The sequence below is a fragment of the Rhipicephalus sanguineus genome, chromosome 3 (assembly GCF_013339695.2).
Source record: "Rhipicephalus sanguineus isolate Rsan-2018 chromosome 3, BIME_Rsan_1.4, whole genome shotgun sequence".
Lineage (NCBI taxonomy): Eukaryota > Metazoa > Arthropoda > Arachnida > Ixodida > Ixodidae > Rhipicephalus > Rhipicephalus sanguineus.
In genome coordinates, this window is record NC_051178.1 from 71,553,423 (window position 1) to 71,568,667 (window position 15,245).

Sequence of the window (15,245 nt, forward strand, 5' to 3'; positions counted from 1 at the left end):
GAAGTCACAAATTTTGGCGATTTGTGATGTCGTGATGACGTCTATGGTGACGTCATCACGTGATGGCGATTTTTTGTATCACTCGCGTTGACGCCGACGCCGCAGGACGCTGACGATAAAATTTCCCGTTTGATGAGGTATATCTAAGGCTTTCGCTTTAAGAAATCGACATTGGCTCCAACTCGCTGTAGGCTTCGCATGAAATCGATTCGCTCAAATCGTGGGATCCGCGGGAATTTTTCAGTGTTTTTTTCCAGTAGATGCTGTTGGTATAACTTAGTTTCAGTAATTTCCTATACCACCACATTAAACTCTTATGTTCAAATTCGTCGAAGCCTCGAACTAGTGAACCGAAGCTGTAAGTTGCAAATAGTGGTCGCCCTCAGAGCAAGAAAGATACCGCGATCAAAAGTGCGGCTCACATATGTTGAGGGATGGCTGGTCTGACTTGCATAATAAATATATCTTATCCCTGGTTCTGAGGCAGCAGTTTCGTTTTGCGAGCACAATGGCCTTATTTAGACGAAAGCCGTAAGTGCCTCATCAAACACGAAATTTGACCATCGGCGTCGGTGTCCCGCAGCGTCGGGGACGAGTGATGCAAAAAAATCAGCATCACATGATGACCTCACAGATCACCAAAATTTGTGAAGTAATTATGGCCTCATGACGTCACTGTGACGTCACGTCACGTAACATGACGACGTGATCACACGACGTCGTAGCTTGGTCAAAGGTGGTCCCATCATGGACGCAATGCAAAACCACGTTAGGTGCAGAAAGCTTTCGAAGGGTGGCGGGGCAGAATCAATACAGCGATTGAGAAGAAAAAAAAAGATGGCTTTCGCCTTCCAGTCGTCTTCAGTGAATTCATAAGGGACCCTGGGAGTTTTTTTATGTTGTCATGTATAGCAGAAGAGAGCTTCGCGCCTTATCGGTTAAAGTGGCTTTGCAATTAGCATTCTTAGTTTAGCTCTGTTTAATTGCGTCTGTGTATCTAGTCTCACTACCTCACTCTTGAAGGTAAAATATTGTCCCGAACTTTTCGCAATAAACCGTCGGTACCGCGCGAATGACCATGGAGACGAAAGGTGGAAAAGAAGAACGACGTTCGGTGTACGCTCGCGGGACCGCTGTCTGAAAGCATCGACCGTCGGGATTCGTCTGATTCTCAACCTTTCATTCCATTCCTTCCATGTGACAATATATCTGAAATGTTACTTAAACGAGGGCACAATCGAATCGGCTCACGTGGGTCCCGATCGACACTACTACCGGATGCTACAGCAGCGGTGTGATTTCGGAGGCCATGCAAAAATGAGGACTTCGCGCGGTCGGGAAATTAAGTTGCGCATCCAGAACAAAGCGTGAAAGAGGTCCAATATCAGTATCCATTGGACACCAATGATTTATGTCGACAGACATCGTGAGAAAGGCTACGGCGATTTATTCGTGTGCGTGGCTCGGAAATGGATTAGCTTTCTAGCATTACCGCCGCGCATGGCATACGCCGGCTTCTTACGCTCATCACTGCTGCTGCTGAGGCTTTCTGAACTCATTTCTCGCAAGGTCGCAGCAAACAGCGTGTGTACCTAGGAAGTTATCGGTGCAGTAAGGTGTGCGTGCGCTCACCTCCCGCTTCTCGGCGATGACCGACTGGGGGAATTCGCGCTTGATGCCCCGGTTGATCTCCTTGATGGAGCCGTCTTGCATGCTCTGCGCCACGGTCAGCTTGACCACGATGGTGCAGCCCTGGGTGGCCGACTGCGTCAGGGCCACCGTGTCGCCGACGCGCGTGAAGTCGCCACCCGACAGAACGCCCACGCGAGTGCAGAGCTGGTCGCACTCGCGCATGCTGCAAACAGTGCGCACACGAGATGTAGCAATCGGTGACAATTGCTGGGGTTTTACGTTCCAAACCAATATACGAATATGAGGCGCGATGGATTTGGCGGACTCAGGATTAACTTCGATTACCTGGGGTTATTTAACATGCCCCTAAATCTAAGCACACGGGTATTTGCTAAGCTACCAAGGTGGACATATCTACTAGCGCTAAAAACACGAAGGACGAGGTAAAGACAGCAGACAGGACGCAGCGCTAAACTTCAACTGATCTTTTACTTCCACAAGACACAAGAAATCACAAGCTGCGCAGGAGGCTGCGCCACACTGAAGAAAACAACCAAAAAAACGCCCCCATAAACGTCACTACATTCTTTTCCTTTCACATGCCCTAAGTTGATGAATCGTGTGATAACTAATCCAACGGTTCTATGCGCAGATTACCAAGGTGGGTTTACCAAGGTGGGTTTAGCGCAACAAGTAAGCCAACCGGAAGCACGACCGCTGAAACGCGGGGATAGAACACGAAAACTTCAGGTGGGAGGACCCCGTCAGGCGTTAACGCCTTTTCCCCTCTCTTCCCTAAGTGTAGTTGAATAAAAATAAATTCAATTCAGTTATACTGCGGCGTGTAGACATATGAAGAAAGACGGCACTGGGTTAATGCGCAATGACGTGCATTGCGCAACACGGGTTGTATTCCTCGTTGCTTTCCGTATCTCGTACGCAGTTACGTTCCCTGAACACAATCACGGATTATCAACAATTCTGGTGCCACACCATGCGCCAGACATAGATATTCAGGCGCTTAGAAGCTGCTTGGAGATGCAGGTGCTTTCATATCGATAGAACGTTGCCTGTGAGCAAATAGTAATAACGTCGAGAGCAAATTTAGTAGCTTTTTCTTTTTTTAAATGTACAGGACTTGCATCGTTTAGTGTGTCTCTTGCTACACGCCTTAATTTTTTTCCGAGTTTGGCGCTCTAAAAGGACAAATGTTAGAAAAAAAACGCGGTGTAAAGAACAGCATGTGCATCACCAAGATTGCGACATACGGATGCAATCTCCCTTTTTTTATATTGTATTTCTGCAGTCCTGCGGACATAAAAGGAAATTAGGATTAAATAAGGTGTAGCCTATGCGATCAGCTCCAGCAGCGCGCTGCCGGAGCTAATCGCGGAGGCTACAAGAAAGGCACACGCACAGTCACTTATTCAGTTTATTCCATCTTAAGTCGCTGCTACCGCTGGGGAAAGCAAGCGTTGGAACAAGAAAACAAGTTTGGCGATGCTCTGTGAAAGTGGCGCAGTGCGGCGCAGCGCGTAACAAAGGCAGCTAGTGTTTTTTCCGCGTACTACTGGCGGTGTCGCATATTATCGCCGTTGTAAGGTGCTAAACCAACGTGCGATCGACGCTTGCACAGTATAGTTAAAAATGTTGGAGGCTGTGCGCATAACAATGTATAGGCGGCCCATATGGTAGGTGCGTTAGCAAACAGCGAGGTAAACGGGTGTTGCACCAAAATCTGCTTGGATGTTATGGTTAATGTGGAAGACCGCTTATTGGGGAGCCTGACAACAACGACAAGTGCACGGCAGCGTCCCCAGCAATTTAACATTAAGCATTTTACACGTCGCATTTCACGATATAATAAATTCCCGCAAAGTGGCAGAAGAACCTCCGAGTGAAGACAGAAATAAGTATTGCGTTACAGCAACACAACTTGCAGCACGAAGGCGGTGAGGTGAGCAAACCGATGGGGCGTCAGCTATATTTCACAGGTACGCCTCCACTTGCGTCACCAGAACCACCGAAACGCGCAGGTGCGTCTCACGGCAAGGAGTGCTATCGTCTTCGGACGAATCCGACCATGAGCGTCCTCATGGACGCGAGCAAGTGGAGGTGGAGAATCATTTCGTTTTTTTATCCTTTCGCATCGGACCCTGAAATGTTTTCATATACACGTGGTCGCGGTGGTGCGGCGCTTATATTCACTCAAAAACGTCATCACATTTGTCGTACACATCTCGGCACTTCACCACATCACCTTCAACTTCGCCGCTTTTGCGGCTTTCTCCTGACGTTCTTGCTGATGGCTACCGCAACAAGTCTGGAAAAGGATTCACACTTCGTGTGTAGACTAAAATTCAAATAAATTACCTTTACGGTATCGATTCTTTATAGAAATTCATCGCAGCATTTTTTGCAAGAGCGCGAAGCTCATGCTGTAGTCAGTTTGCCGTCCGAATCTGATGTCGAAGAGGAGATGGAAGTGCATCTTCTGGCAGTGAAAAAAAAACAAAATGTAATCCGTTCAATAATTGGACTCGGATTTAACGTTGCGTACTTACTCCACTGAAATCGTCGTACGATGGAGGCCTAGAAAGACAGACAATGTCTTTCATAGAAATGAGGCTGCTTAATATAGTCCAGTCATGTGACCAAGTTCAGATGGAAAGTAGCAGGTAGACGTGGGCTGAAAGTGCCAGCTTTTTGTTTGCCCTTTCCAACGCACTTTCAGCGAGTCCTTTTGCTGTATGTATTTTGTGTATAGCGTGAGGTGTCGGTTCAGAGTTGAAACACAATGAACAGATATATAGCTCACGCAACACGTGTTATAGTATTGTGCACAACGTTGTACTCGCCAGTGGGACGTGAAGGGCACAGCCATGCCACTGGAGCGCTGGATGCGCGTGATTGCGCGGAACAGGCGGCCTCGGTAAATGGGGTCCACGCCGGATGTACACTCATCAAGGATGACCAGCGCCGGGTCTCCAACCAGGCTCATGGCCAGAGACATCTTGCGCTGGCTGCCAGAACTACGGTAGGGATGGTCGATTAAAATTTTTAATCGATTAATCGTTAATCGTTAATCGATTTAGCCTTTAATCGATTAATTGCTTTCGGTGGAATCTTTTAATCGATTAATCGATTAATCGACATTTTTAATGGGTGCTTTAAAACCGATATCTCTTTGTTTGAGAGGCATCGTTCGTGTTTAATATGGGCCCAAATCTTTTTATTAGACGCGTTGACGATCCAAAATTCCCGCTTTCGAATGTGCCGACGACGGGCCCCTTGTGTCCAGTGTGCTAAAATTCACACTTTCGCACACTGGACACAAGGGGCCCGTCGTCGTTGGTTGATGTTGCGGATTCAAGAATCTGTGGCCATCATCCCTGGACTATTCGGCAGCAGGTCGTATTTTCTCGAAGCCTGCCTACTCGAGCTCATCGAAACCGGAGGCGCGTTCGGGGACCACACTGGTTGGAAAGTCGCAGCTGAAACATGCAGTGTGGCGGAGGGTGAGGAAATCCCGAGAAAGGTAAAAGAGATACGAGGAGAAATTAAATAAGACGCTCGCTCTAGTAAGCAAGGCATCTTTTCTCGGTTTGTCGGTTAGATATTGTGGAAGCCCTACATAATACTATAATTTCGGACTGACGCGATCTTTTTCTTGAGGTCACCTATGCAGAGATTACACAGAAATATACTGGCCTCAAACAGACCATCCGTACAGGCAACTGCTGCAAATAGAAGGAAAGAAGATGGCATTTAGGGGCTCGTTTTTCTTCGTTAGACACAATAATAATTAGAACTAACAGACAATATTGCCAAGAAAAATATAGGGGGTGTTATTTGTAATAATTGGGATATAAATCTGAAGAAAGTAAACTGGACGGAAAGATAACTTGTCGCCGGAAGGGACCGAACCTGCGACCTTCGAATAACGCGTCCGATGCTCTACCACTGAGCTACGGCAGCGGTCACCCCCCCCCCCCCTGTCCGCTTCATAGGGCATACGTGTGCATTTTTAAATTTAGGAGTGTTAGCGCCGATCACAGCCACGGCGGCGAGTGTGGAACACTCTTTTTCTGCCTTTTGGCGTCACGTAGCAAGTGAGCTTATTACGAGCTGGCAGCTGACCAATAATCCCTCGCATACTAGCTGAAGGCATCAAGTCTGCGAGAACGAGACCCTCGCTATGAATGAAGGAAAGAAGATTACTTTTAGGGGCTTGTTTTTCTTTGTTAGACACAATATTAATTAGAACTAACAGACAATAATGCTGAGGAAAGTATAGGAGATGTTAAGGGTGTATGACAAAGAAAAACGAACCCCTAAAAGTCACCTTCTTTCCTTCATTCATAGCGAGGGTCTCGTTCTGGCAGACTTGGTGTCTTCAGGTAGTATGCGAGCGATTATTGGTCAGCTGCCAGCTCGCAAAAAAAAGGTCACTTGCTACGTGACGCCAAAAGGCAGAAAAAGAGTGTTCCACACTCGCCGCCATGGCTGTGATCGGCGCTGACTAACACTCCTAGGTTTAAATGCACATGTGTACCCTATGAAGTGGACGGGGGGATGACCGTCGCCGTAGCTCAGTGGTAGAGCATCGGACGCGTTATTTGAAGGTCGCAAGTTCGGTCTCTGCCGGTGGCAAGTTATCTTTCGTCCACTTTACTTTCTTCACATTGATATCCCAATTATTACAAATAACATCCTCCATACTTCCCTTGGCATTATTGTCTGTTAGTTCTCATTAATATTGCGGGAAATAGAGTGACATGAGTTTCTGCCTCCCGGCTAGAAAAAACAGCAGCTTCGCCAGTATACTCCGCAGGTTTCACCTGATCTTTGCCGTAACACGGCGCCACTCACACATTTTAAATCGTGCGTACATCCTGAACTGGGAGCGCTATCTAGTGTACCAGACATTACAACATAAATTGCGCGACTCTCCTTTCTTGTCACAGCAGAAGACGGGGGCCTCTAGCTGAAAGCTGTATTTCTGCCTAAATACGCGACCATGCAGTATTACTAAGTGCTTCAAGGTCACTTCTTCAATAGTAATTCACTGGATGCTAGACGTTCGGTAAACCGACGCGTAAAGTTGCGGATTACATAAAGAGTTTATAAGACCCATTTCACAATTCGCGAGTGCGCATTCCTGCGCTACATTTTCTCTCAACTAATGGCAGCAACGCTCGTGCTTCAAGTGGAGACGAGGTCGTAGTTGCGCGTGCTGGCGTTTGTCTATTATGCGTGTTCGTGTCAAGAGAGCCGAGTCTACACTTTCCGCGTCCAAGCGCAAGCAAACCGCGCTTGAACACTCTGTTTGAAGAAGTGACTAGCTGCCATTAGTTGGGCTAACTGCATCGTAGGAAAGTTAGCTCAACAATTATGAAAATGGTATATATACCCTATAAGACGGACAGTTGGGCTAGTTGGTATACAGCATAATAAAAGATCGTTACTAGCGTCCTTCTCCTTTTTAAGCTAGCAAACGTGTCTTATTATGTATATACGGATTACCTAATCATCTCCCCATCATCGTACTTCATCACTCTTTTTCCCCCGTTGCGTTTTCCCGGTGCAGAGTAGCAGGCAGGGGCGTACTAGCTCAGGCCACCCTCTCTGCCTTGTAATATATTTTCTTTCTCTCTTTCATTGGTAAACAAATTTTTATTTGCTAAAGAGTAAAACAGAACGGCACTAAGAACCAGTGAGGAAATAAGCAGCGCATATTACAATGCAGCACTTACACAAGAATCGAGTAAAAATCTGAGAGTTGAATAAAATACAAAGAAAGTTTCGATTGACACTACAGGTGACGAAAACTACTCGTTTATCAAATGTAGGCAGATATGCGTTTATGCGGCAACACGATGAAACAGCGCGGCAAAAAGGAAACATGAACAAAATAAGCTACAAGACGATGCGCTGGCACGTATGAAATTTACAGAAAAGAATAAACTTCTCTTTTGAAAGTTGGCGAATCCACGTGCTGCTTACTTTCTCAACAGTCCCCTTTCTTGTTTTGTTTCATGGCGTTGCTGCTCCGAACCACATGTTTTGTTTTTTTTCTACTGAGCGAAGAAATGTCAGTTGCCCGAGATGCTCGGGCGACAACCGACACCTCCTTTGGGTCGCCACACATCCAGCATGCGAAAAAAGGCGCTCGGATGCTACTGACGTTGCAGGAGTTGGCAAATACTCCACTGCAACGTCAAACACATGATCTAGGCCAGTTCGCATGCTGTGCCAAGTCTCAAGGGAATTCAAATTGGTGCGGCGATCGACTACAGGGTTATATATACTATAGTATGTCTTGAACTGAGAAGGCATTTAGTTCATCGGATCGTACTCCAGTGCAACGCAATTGCGTAGAAGTGCGCGATCGACGGCATCCCAAATAGAACCAGAAAAAGTAGTAGTATTCGGCTTTGCAACTTCCTGCGTCTAAGGATAGCGTTCAGGGTCTGCGCCTCAGGATAGCGCGCCTCGCAGTCATGCGCTCCGGCCAAGGGGTGAGGTTGGGGGCGGGAGTGGGGCAGGGGCGTAGCCAAGGGAGGGGGGGGGTTCAACCCCCCCCGAAATTTTTCAATTTTGCATGTGCATATATACACGCACACATACAAACGCACGCACAAACATACATAAAGTATGGTTGAACCCCCCCCCCCCCCGAAAAAAATTTCTGGCTACGCCCCTGGAGTGGGGGATGCCGTAATCGATTAATCGAATAGTTTTAATCGATTAATTCGATTAATCGAAAGACACAAATAGATTATGATTAATCGATTAATCGTGGACCTTTAATCGATTAATCGATTAATCTTTCATCGATTTTACCATCCCTAAACTACGGGCAAGAAAATTAAGGTTATTTGAATGCCTTACTCTCTGAAGTTGTTAGGCATAGTCTACATGTGGTAGACCTCTCGGCTGTTATATACTACCAGGAGAACATTTTCTTTGATGTCTAACACTAAATTCAGCCAACACACTTTAAAAGTGTCATAAGCCAATGAGTCGCGACATAAAAGATTTGCAGTGGCTTAGCTCGGCTATGCCAGGATATACGTAGCGTTAGCAAAGGTTCAGCTGATTATTCTTAGCTTTCCAGATTGCCTAGGATTATTAGCCTTCTTCTGTTCATTCTTCGTACGCTGAACCGCTAATTGCCAGGCACCTACTTCGGGATCCGATGAGATAAGCTTCTCGGCTCTTCTGCGCCGTTGAGCAGCATTTGCGCTCTCCTTCTACATGGCGTTACCCACCTGCAAGCGCCAGTCAGAGGCGCTATCAAGTGGCTCCAGCGCAGTGTCAGACGGCGACTGCACAGCGAAGGCGAATAGCTGCGCGCGCGCCAGCGCCAGTGTGTCTGCCATGACTACGACGCCACTCCTCTCGAATGCGCAGACAAGCAGCGGCGAGTCGCGCGAGGCGGCGCCAGTGTGTCTGCCGCGGCAACGACGCCACTCCTCCCAAACGCGCGGTGAGCCGCGCGTGGCTGTGGTGGAGAGCGCGTGAGATGGCGGCTTCCTCGCGCATGCGCAGGACGGCTCATGAGTATCCACGCGAAATCGGCTCTGGCTAGGCAAGTGTAGCTAACGCTACAAAATCCTGTTCGCTGCAGAAGTCATCGGTAAATACTATTGCTTTTGAAACATTCAGCGCAGTGAGGAGGACGTTGCGTAAATGACGCAACCTTTCGAGGCATGAGCCGCGGTCTTTCCTCTATACTTTGTATTTTGTAGACAATAGTCTGGTTTTCAGATTGCATTGTATGTTGCGTCTGCTGGCTGTTGTCCTATACGAAACAATTCATTGTAACCGATAATGAATGAGCCTATAAAATTTTAGCAGCGCCTTGAGTTGTTGAGGCTTTCGTATAGGAAGCTCTGAATTAGTACGGGTAGTCCCACGCCGACTGTAAAGTAGAGCCAATGGTGTATTGTCACGCGAAAGCGGAGATTTTCACGAGCAATCACCTTCACCCGAGAAAATATTGCGAGAAGAAACCAGAATATGCGCAGAGGTATATGAGATCAGTAAGCCCTCTTGGCGTGCTGACGATATTTATTGGATAACCAGTGTACGCCACAAATTGCTCGCCTGCCAAAGCTGTAAGAACGGCGTTGCTATAATACCGTACACCAGGACGGTTCGCGCGTGCATCACGCGCAGTGACGTAGCTGTGACATGATGCAACGATGTGAGGGATGCAACTGTGTATTACCATATACATGCCCACACACTCACCCGTAGTCGAGGGTCGGGCGTTTGGAGTGGCGCAAGAGGCCGACCTAGTGTAGGGTGTAGTGGATCTCCTTGTGCATCACGTGGTGTGTGAGACCGCGCAGCCGCGCCGTCAGCGCCGGCATCTCGCGCCCCGTCAGCTTGAAGATGATCGGGTCCTCCTCGGGGCAGTAGCCGATTCGCTTCAGGTACTGCGCAGCAGCACAGCGAGGAATTTGCACTGCCTTCGAAGGTTTCAATGCGACGTTAATGACAGGGACTAACGAGATCAAGTTCACTTCCAGATGAAATTTATCATAAAATATTTCGACGGCACATCACTCTCGAGGATGCCTGAGCCCAAGCAGCCACTTTCAGCAGACACGTCTACAGAAGTGTCTGCGTCGGTAGTCCTCCGATAATGCCTCAGCATTATCTGGGCTTTCTTTCGCCCTAAGCGAAAGCTCAGTGAGACATTCGACGCCTGTGCAATAATTCCACATCACTGAGTCGCCGTAAGAAGGACAAATTCGCCAGGGAAGCCATTCGTAGCCTGAACGAATAAAACGTTGCAAAACATTTATTTATTTATTTATTTATTGTACCTTCAGGGCCCGAAGGCATTACAGAGGGGAGTGGGGATACATAAAAAATAGAATAAACAGCAAATAATAAAGGAAAAAAGTAAAAGTACAAAGTGGCTGGCGAAAACTCACAGCAAGACAAAAAAGGAAAAATAGTAGCGGGAATACACGAGATCAATTTTGATAATAAGAGAAAAATTATACAAAGAGCAACAAGCATAAGCTTATTCACAAGATAGCAATTGTTTTACGAAACATATTTATATCTGTTATGTCGGCGATGTCATAGAAGAGGTCATTCCAACTTACACAAGTTCTGGGTACGAATGAGAAAAAGACATTTGGTGTGAGAAGATGGAATCCCAACTTTATTGCGGTGATCAATGCGAGCGGATATGTATGAGGGCCTCGTGAGTAATTTGTTTTTCAGATAGTTGTAGTAGTAAATTTTATGAAAAAGACATAATGAAACTACAGACCTGCGATGAGAGAGAGGAGGGATGGACAAACTTGATTTCATGGCGGTTACGCTACTTGTTCGGTGATAGTTGGAGAGTATGAAACGACACACACGGTTTTGCACAGTTTCCAAGTCTGAAATGAGCGAATCGATGCCAGGGCTCCAGACTGATTCAGTATACTCTAATTTCGAACGAACCAGTGTTGAAATAAGCTGAAATATCCGTGAAACTTCTTCGCCGATAAAGAAAAATGATGGAAAACATGGCAGATCCCTCCGTCATAGGAATCGGTATAACACGAAAGTGAAACGTGTCTTCACAGAAGTAGTGCTTATTGTGTAGTGATATATGAGAGCTTGTACAATGTCTATTGGTGTTTGGCAGCTATAGCACCGTTTGACGTGGATGCACCCATGTTGACAGCATGTCTATCGCGACGACTAACGCCCATGATCATGATTAAACCGTTGTGGTAGCTGACGGTGTGAACATATACTTGGACACAGCGAATCATGAATCCCGCGTAAGGATGATATCAACAAGCTCATAATCAACACTGGTACCCGGTATGCACTTCTTCAACGCGTCGTCAATTAAGGAGAGAAACGGCACGGTGTGCGCTTTCTAGCAATGGGTGACCGACGCCTGCGCTCATGCATACACTACCCCACACTACGCTTCAGCAACACGGGAGGTAGAGGCAGTAGAGGTTCGTAGCCTGAGCCGCAAACGCGTGCGTCCCGCTGGCCTCTGTCTCGCAGGCGCTGCTCTCGATCCACCAAGGCACGACATTCGCCCATCGAAATCGCGTCCTTTCTGCAACGCATATGGCAGCAGTTTTGTTAGTCGGTGCTCTCGCAATTGAAGCAGTCGGCGGCGGAGAAATCCCGTTGGTGCACGTGGAAGCTGCACTTCTCCGATGAGCCGACGCACGCTAACACGAAGCGAAATGCAACGAACGTAACTGCGCCTAGGGTGCCTCGGCGACGCCAGCGCGGCCAGTCGACCTCTGGTATCGAGACGCTTCTAGAGCCCGTTATAAACTCTCTTGTGGCGACTAATACAAGTACATTAGCAACGTACCCACTACGCCACAAATCATAATTTTTGGGAAGTTGGGAAGCACCCCCTACGACATTATTCGTTATTCTGCGGAGAAGCGAGGTACCATCTTAACCATGACCTCCGATATCGCGTGCAATCTCGGAGTAAGCGCTAGTAAGTGTCGATCGTGAAGCATTACTTCTTTTCACATCTCACAGACGGCGGCACCGCCCCGCTCCGCCCGCAGCGAAAGAGAATGTGTGCAAGATATAAGGCGCGTTCGCGCCGTGTCTAGCATCTCCCGAGTTAGCTTAGTCGGTAGCGCGTCGGGCGCTTGCCGTCGCGGACGCGGCGTCGTGGGTTCGATTCCCAGCGGGGTATCTTTTTCTTGGTTTTTTCTTTCTCACCCGTTGGCGTCCACTTTATCAACGTCATATCCGTGACGGATGTACTTTGTGGACCCCGGCATAAAACACTTTCGTGTTAAAAACACGAAACTGGTAGCTACACTTGATGACGGCATTGTATAATGCGTCCATTTCTTTCTGTGTAAATGTCGCACTGTCTCGCTACATTCATGCTAAGAATCCCTTATGTAAGCTCCCTGTTGAACGCACACTTCCTGTCGAAATCCAGCTCTGTAAAGGCAGCGCTATAGTGGTGTTGTCACGCACATAAAGAACGCGAACGGAAATACCCCTTGATTTTATTTTTTAGAAAAACATACATTTTCCATTTTCTATACATCGGGCGTTTCTCCTATGCCTGCAAAGAAATCCTAAGAATCCTGTAGAAAATAAGAAATGTTTTAAAAAATTGACGTCCCTACGGCGGACATCAGCAAACAGTTGTAATTATCAGGTTAACTATGGACGTACGCTAACACAAATAGCTGGCCATGTGCTAACCGAATTGAAAGTTTGTGGTTATACCAGAGGAGACCGCATATCAATTATCAAATCACGCAGAAACACTGAGCCTTAGGCTCTGTGGGACGGAAAATAAATGTTTACTTTTGCGCTAGGAAACAAAGTGAAGCCTTCAAGAATGCAAAAACCCACGGGCATAACGAGGCTACGCCACTTACGTCCTCTGGCGTCTCCCAGTGTACTTACCTATGCAGAATTATTTTTCCTCTATCGGCCCGCCTTCATTTCAGGCCTCTCAAACAATATACCCCAAGTGTCACTGGGAACTAGCCGGGTTGATAACGCTCTTTAACGCAGTGGTCATACCTTATCTCGCCGCCAAGTGCTAACCATGAAGACAGAATTCTTTGGTGACATGTGTTGGAAATAGAAGACGATGACGGTGGTGCACCACGCGCCTACAGTCATCGCAGGGGTTGGTGTGACGTTAAAGGGGAAGGAGGAGGCAGGCATGCCGTCAGTCTCTGTTCCTTATATTTGGTGCCGTGAAACCCGGGACTGCTTATCCGGTTTGGCCGTGAAGGCGATTCTTGGATTGATGGGGCAGCATTCGTCACCTGGAGGTGCGCTAGGCGCGAACCAATTGCGCTTACTTCGGCTCTGGTCTGCCCTTGCCCTTCAAGACGACGGCCGAGGTTTTCAAGGCTGGGGTGTTCATGAAGAAACAGTCACATCCAGTCATCCCAGCGCTAGGAGCAGATAACGGTCTAGCCCTCGCAGCTACCAACTGTTCCGAGGTCTGGGACACCGACGCGATTTTATGTCAGTAATCATGAAGGTCTTATCCTTGTATCAGATAGCGCCACGCCGACATCGTTGATCTTGATGCGTAAGGACTGTCGACTCGCGAGCGCGAAGGAGGCATAGAACAAAACATCCAGAACATGACGCTGCTCCAAGATATCCGTAGATCATCGCGTAAAGACATTCAATAAATCGTGAAAGAAAGTGATACAGTACTTTCTTCTAGATGACGTAAAGTATGTGAGCTCAAGGAATTACTCTTATATATTGAATTGATGAGACAGGATTTGAAGGAAGGAGACCGCCTGATTTATGACACTATGCATTTTTGAGGAACTAGAAAACGTCGAAAATTGTGAAAACTTTGAAATCGACATCATGGGCGCAACATTAGACCTTGTAGTTCGATTCGCCGAATTAGAGAAAAGACCATTGTACGCATACATTGTAACAGGAAATTCAGTGGCGATGCATAAGCTGAGCTCGATTTACCTGCAATGTGAGATAATGCCCGTCGATGGAAAAGAAGAGAAACTTGACAGTCGATAGAACTCTACTAACAACTCGGCGCATGACCTAAAGCAATGTAAGAATAAGGGGCCCCAGAGAAGAAGCATTGGCCGATTGGGAAGAAACGTACTGGAACAAATTCCAGGAGTTATGCCGAAAAATGCCACCTCAGAAGCCGGTGCTAGGTCGTCCGTCGGTTTTGGCAGCCCTGGAGACATTCGCCGCTATTCTTTAATTGGCGCTCATGACAGATCCAACTCCACGTCGAAAGAAGCGTTCAATGTGTGTCACGAATACAAAGGGTCCAAAGGAATGAAAAGTCGAAGTTCGCGAGAGAAAAAGGATTCAAATACTGTTCAAGAGGACGTGCGAAAATCGCCATCAGCCATAGGAATCAGGATCTCGGCCATCAGGACGAGAAGCCTAAAGGAGCGCTTGCACTTCTGTGGTATGCGATCGAAGACAGACAAGACAGTCATTGTGCTCAAAGCGTAAAGGACACAAGCGCAAAACAAGAGCACGTCGTGCTGTCGTGCACGAGGTGCTTTTGATTTTTGATGGTGTAGGTCCTAGAAGGATATTTTGCTTGATTTGGAAACTAAGCACCTCGTCAGTACCTACAAACCTTTAATTTTCATCTGCTAGACGCAAGTACGCTAATTATGTTCACTAAATATATAGGTTAAAGTAGCCATGAAGTTAAAGCAAATAACCTGTTTTCTGATGTTTACTCCGTTACTGATTACATTTAACAACAAACAACGTGAGTTTCTTTGTAAATCTAATCAGTAAGAGGGCGAGCGTTAGCAAGCAGATTATCTGCTTCAACTTCATGGCTACTTTAACCTATATATTTAGTTAACATGAAAATTGAAGGTTTGTAGGTACTGACGAGGTGGTTAAGTATATGAGCTGTCTGCTGGTCCCTCCCTTAAAGCGCTTCTTCATGTTATGATGATGATGTCCTCTACCCTGATGGCGCTCGCCCATAAGGGGGATAGGCCAAGAACCGGGCAGCAGAATGTTTAAGGTTAAGACTTATGAAGCTAAAACAAAAACACTGGAAACTTAGACTACAAATAAAAATAACTCGTCGAATAAATTGG

General features: G+C 47.0%; 1 protein-coding gene across 1 annotated transcript; it reads right to left on the reverse strand.

The window, feature by feature from the left end:
• Positions 1–1,527: 1,527 nt before the first annotated feature.
• Positions 1,528–4,645, reverse strand: LOC119385563 (uncharacterized). The gene is made up of 2 exons (XM_037652978.1): positions 4,491–4,645; positions 1,528–1,855 (listed from the first exon to the last, which is right to left on the reverse strand). The coding sequence occupies exons 1-2, from the start codon at positions 4,643–4,645 to the stop codon at positions 1,528–1,530; spliced, it is 483 nt and encodes a 160-aa protein (XP_037508906.1).
• Positions 4,646–15,245: the final 10,600 nt, after the last annotated feature.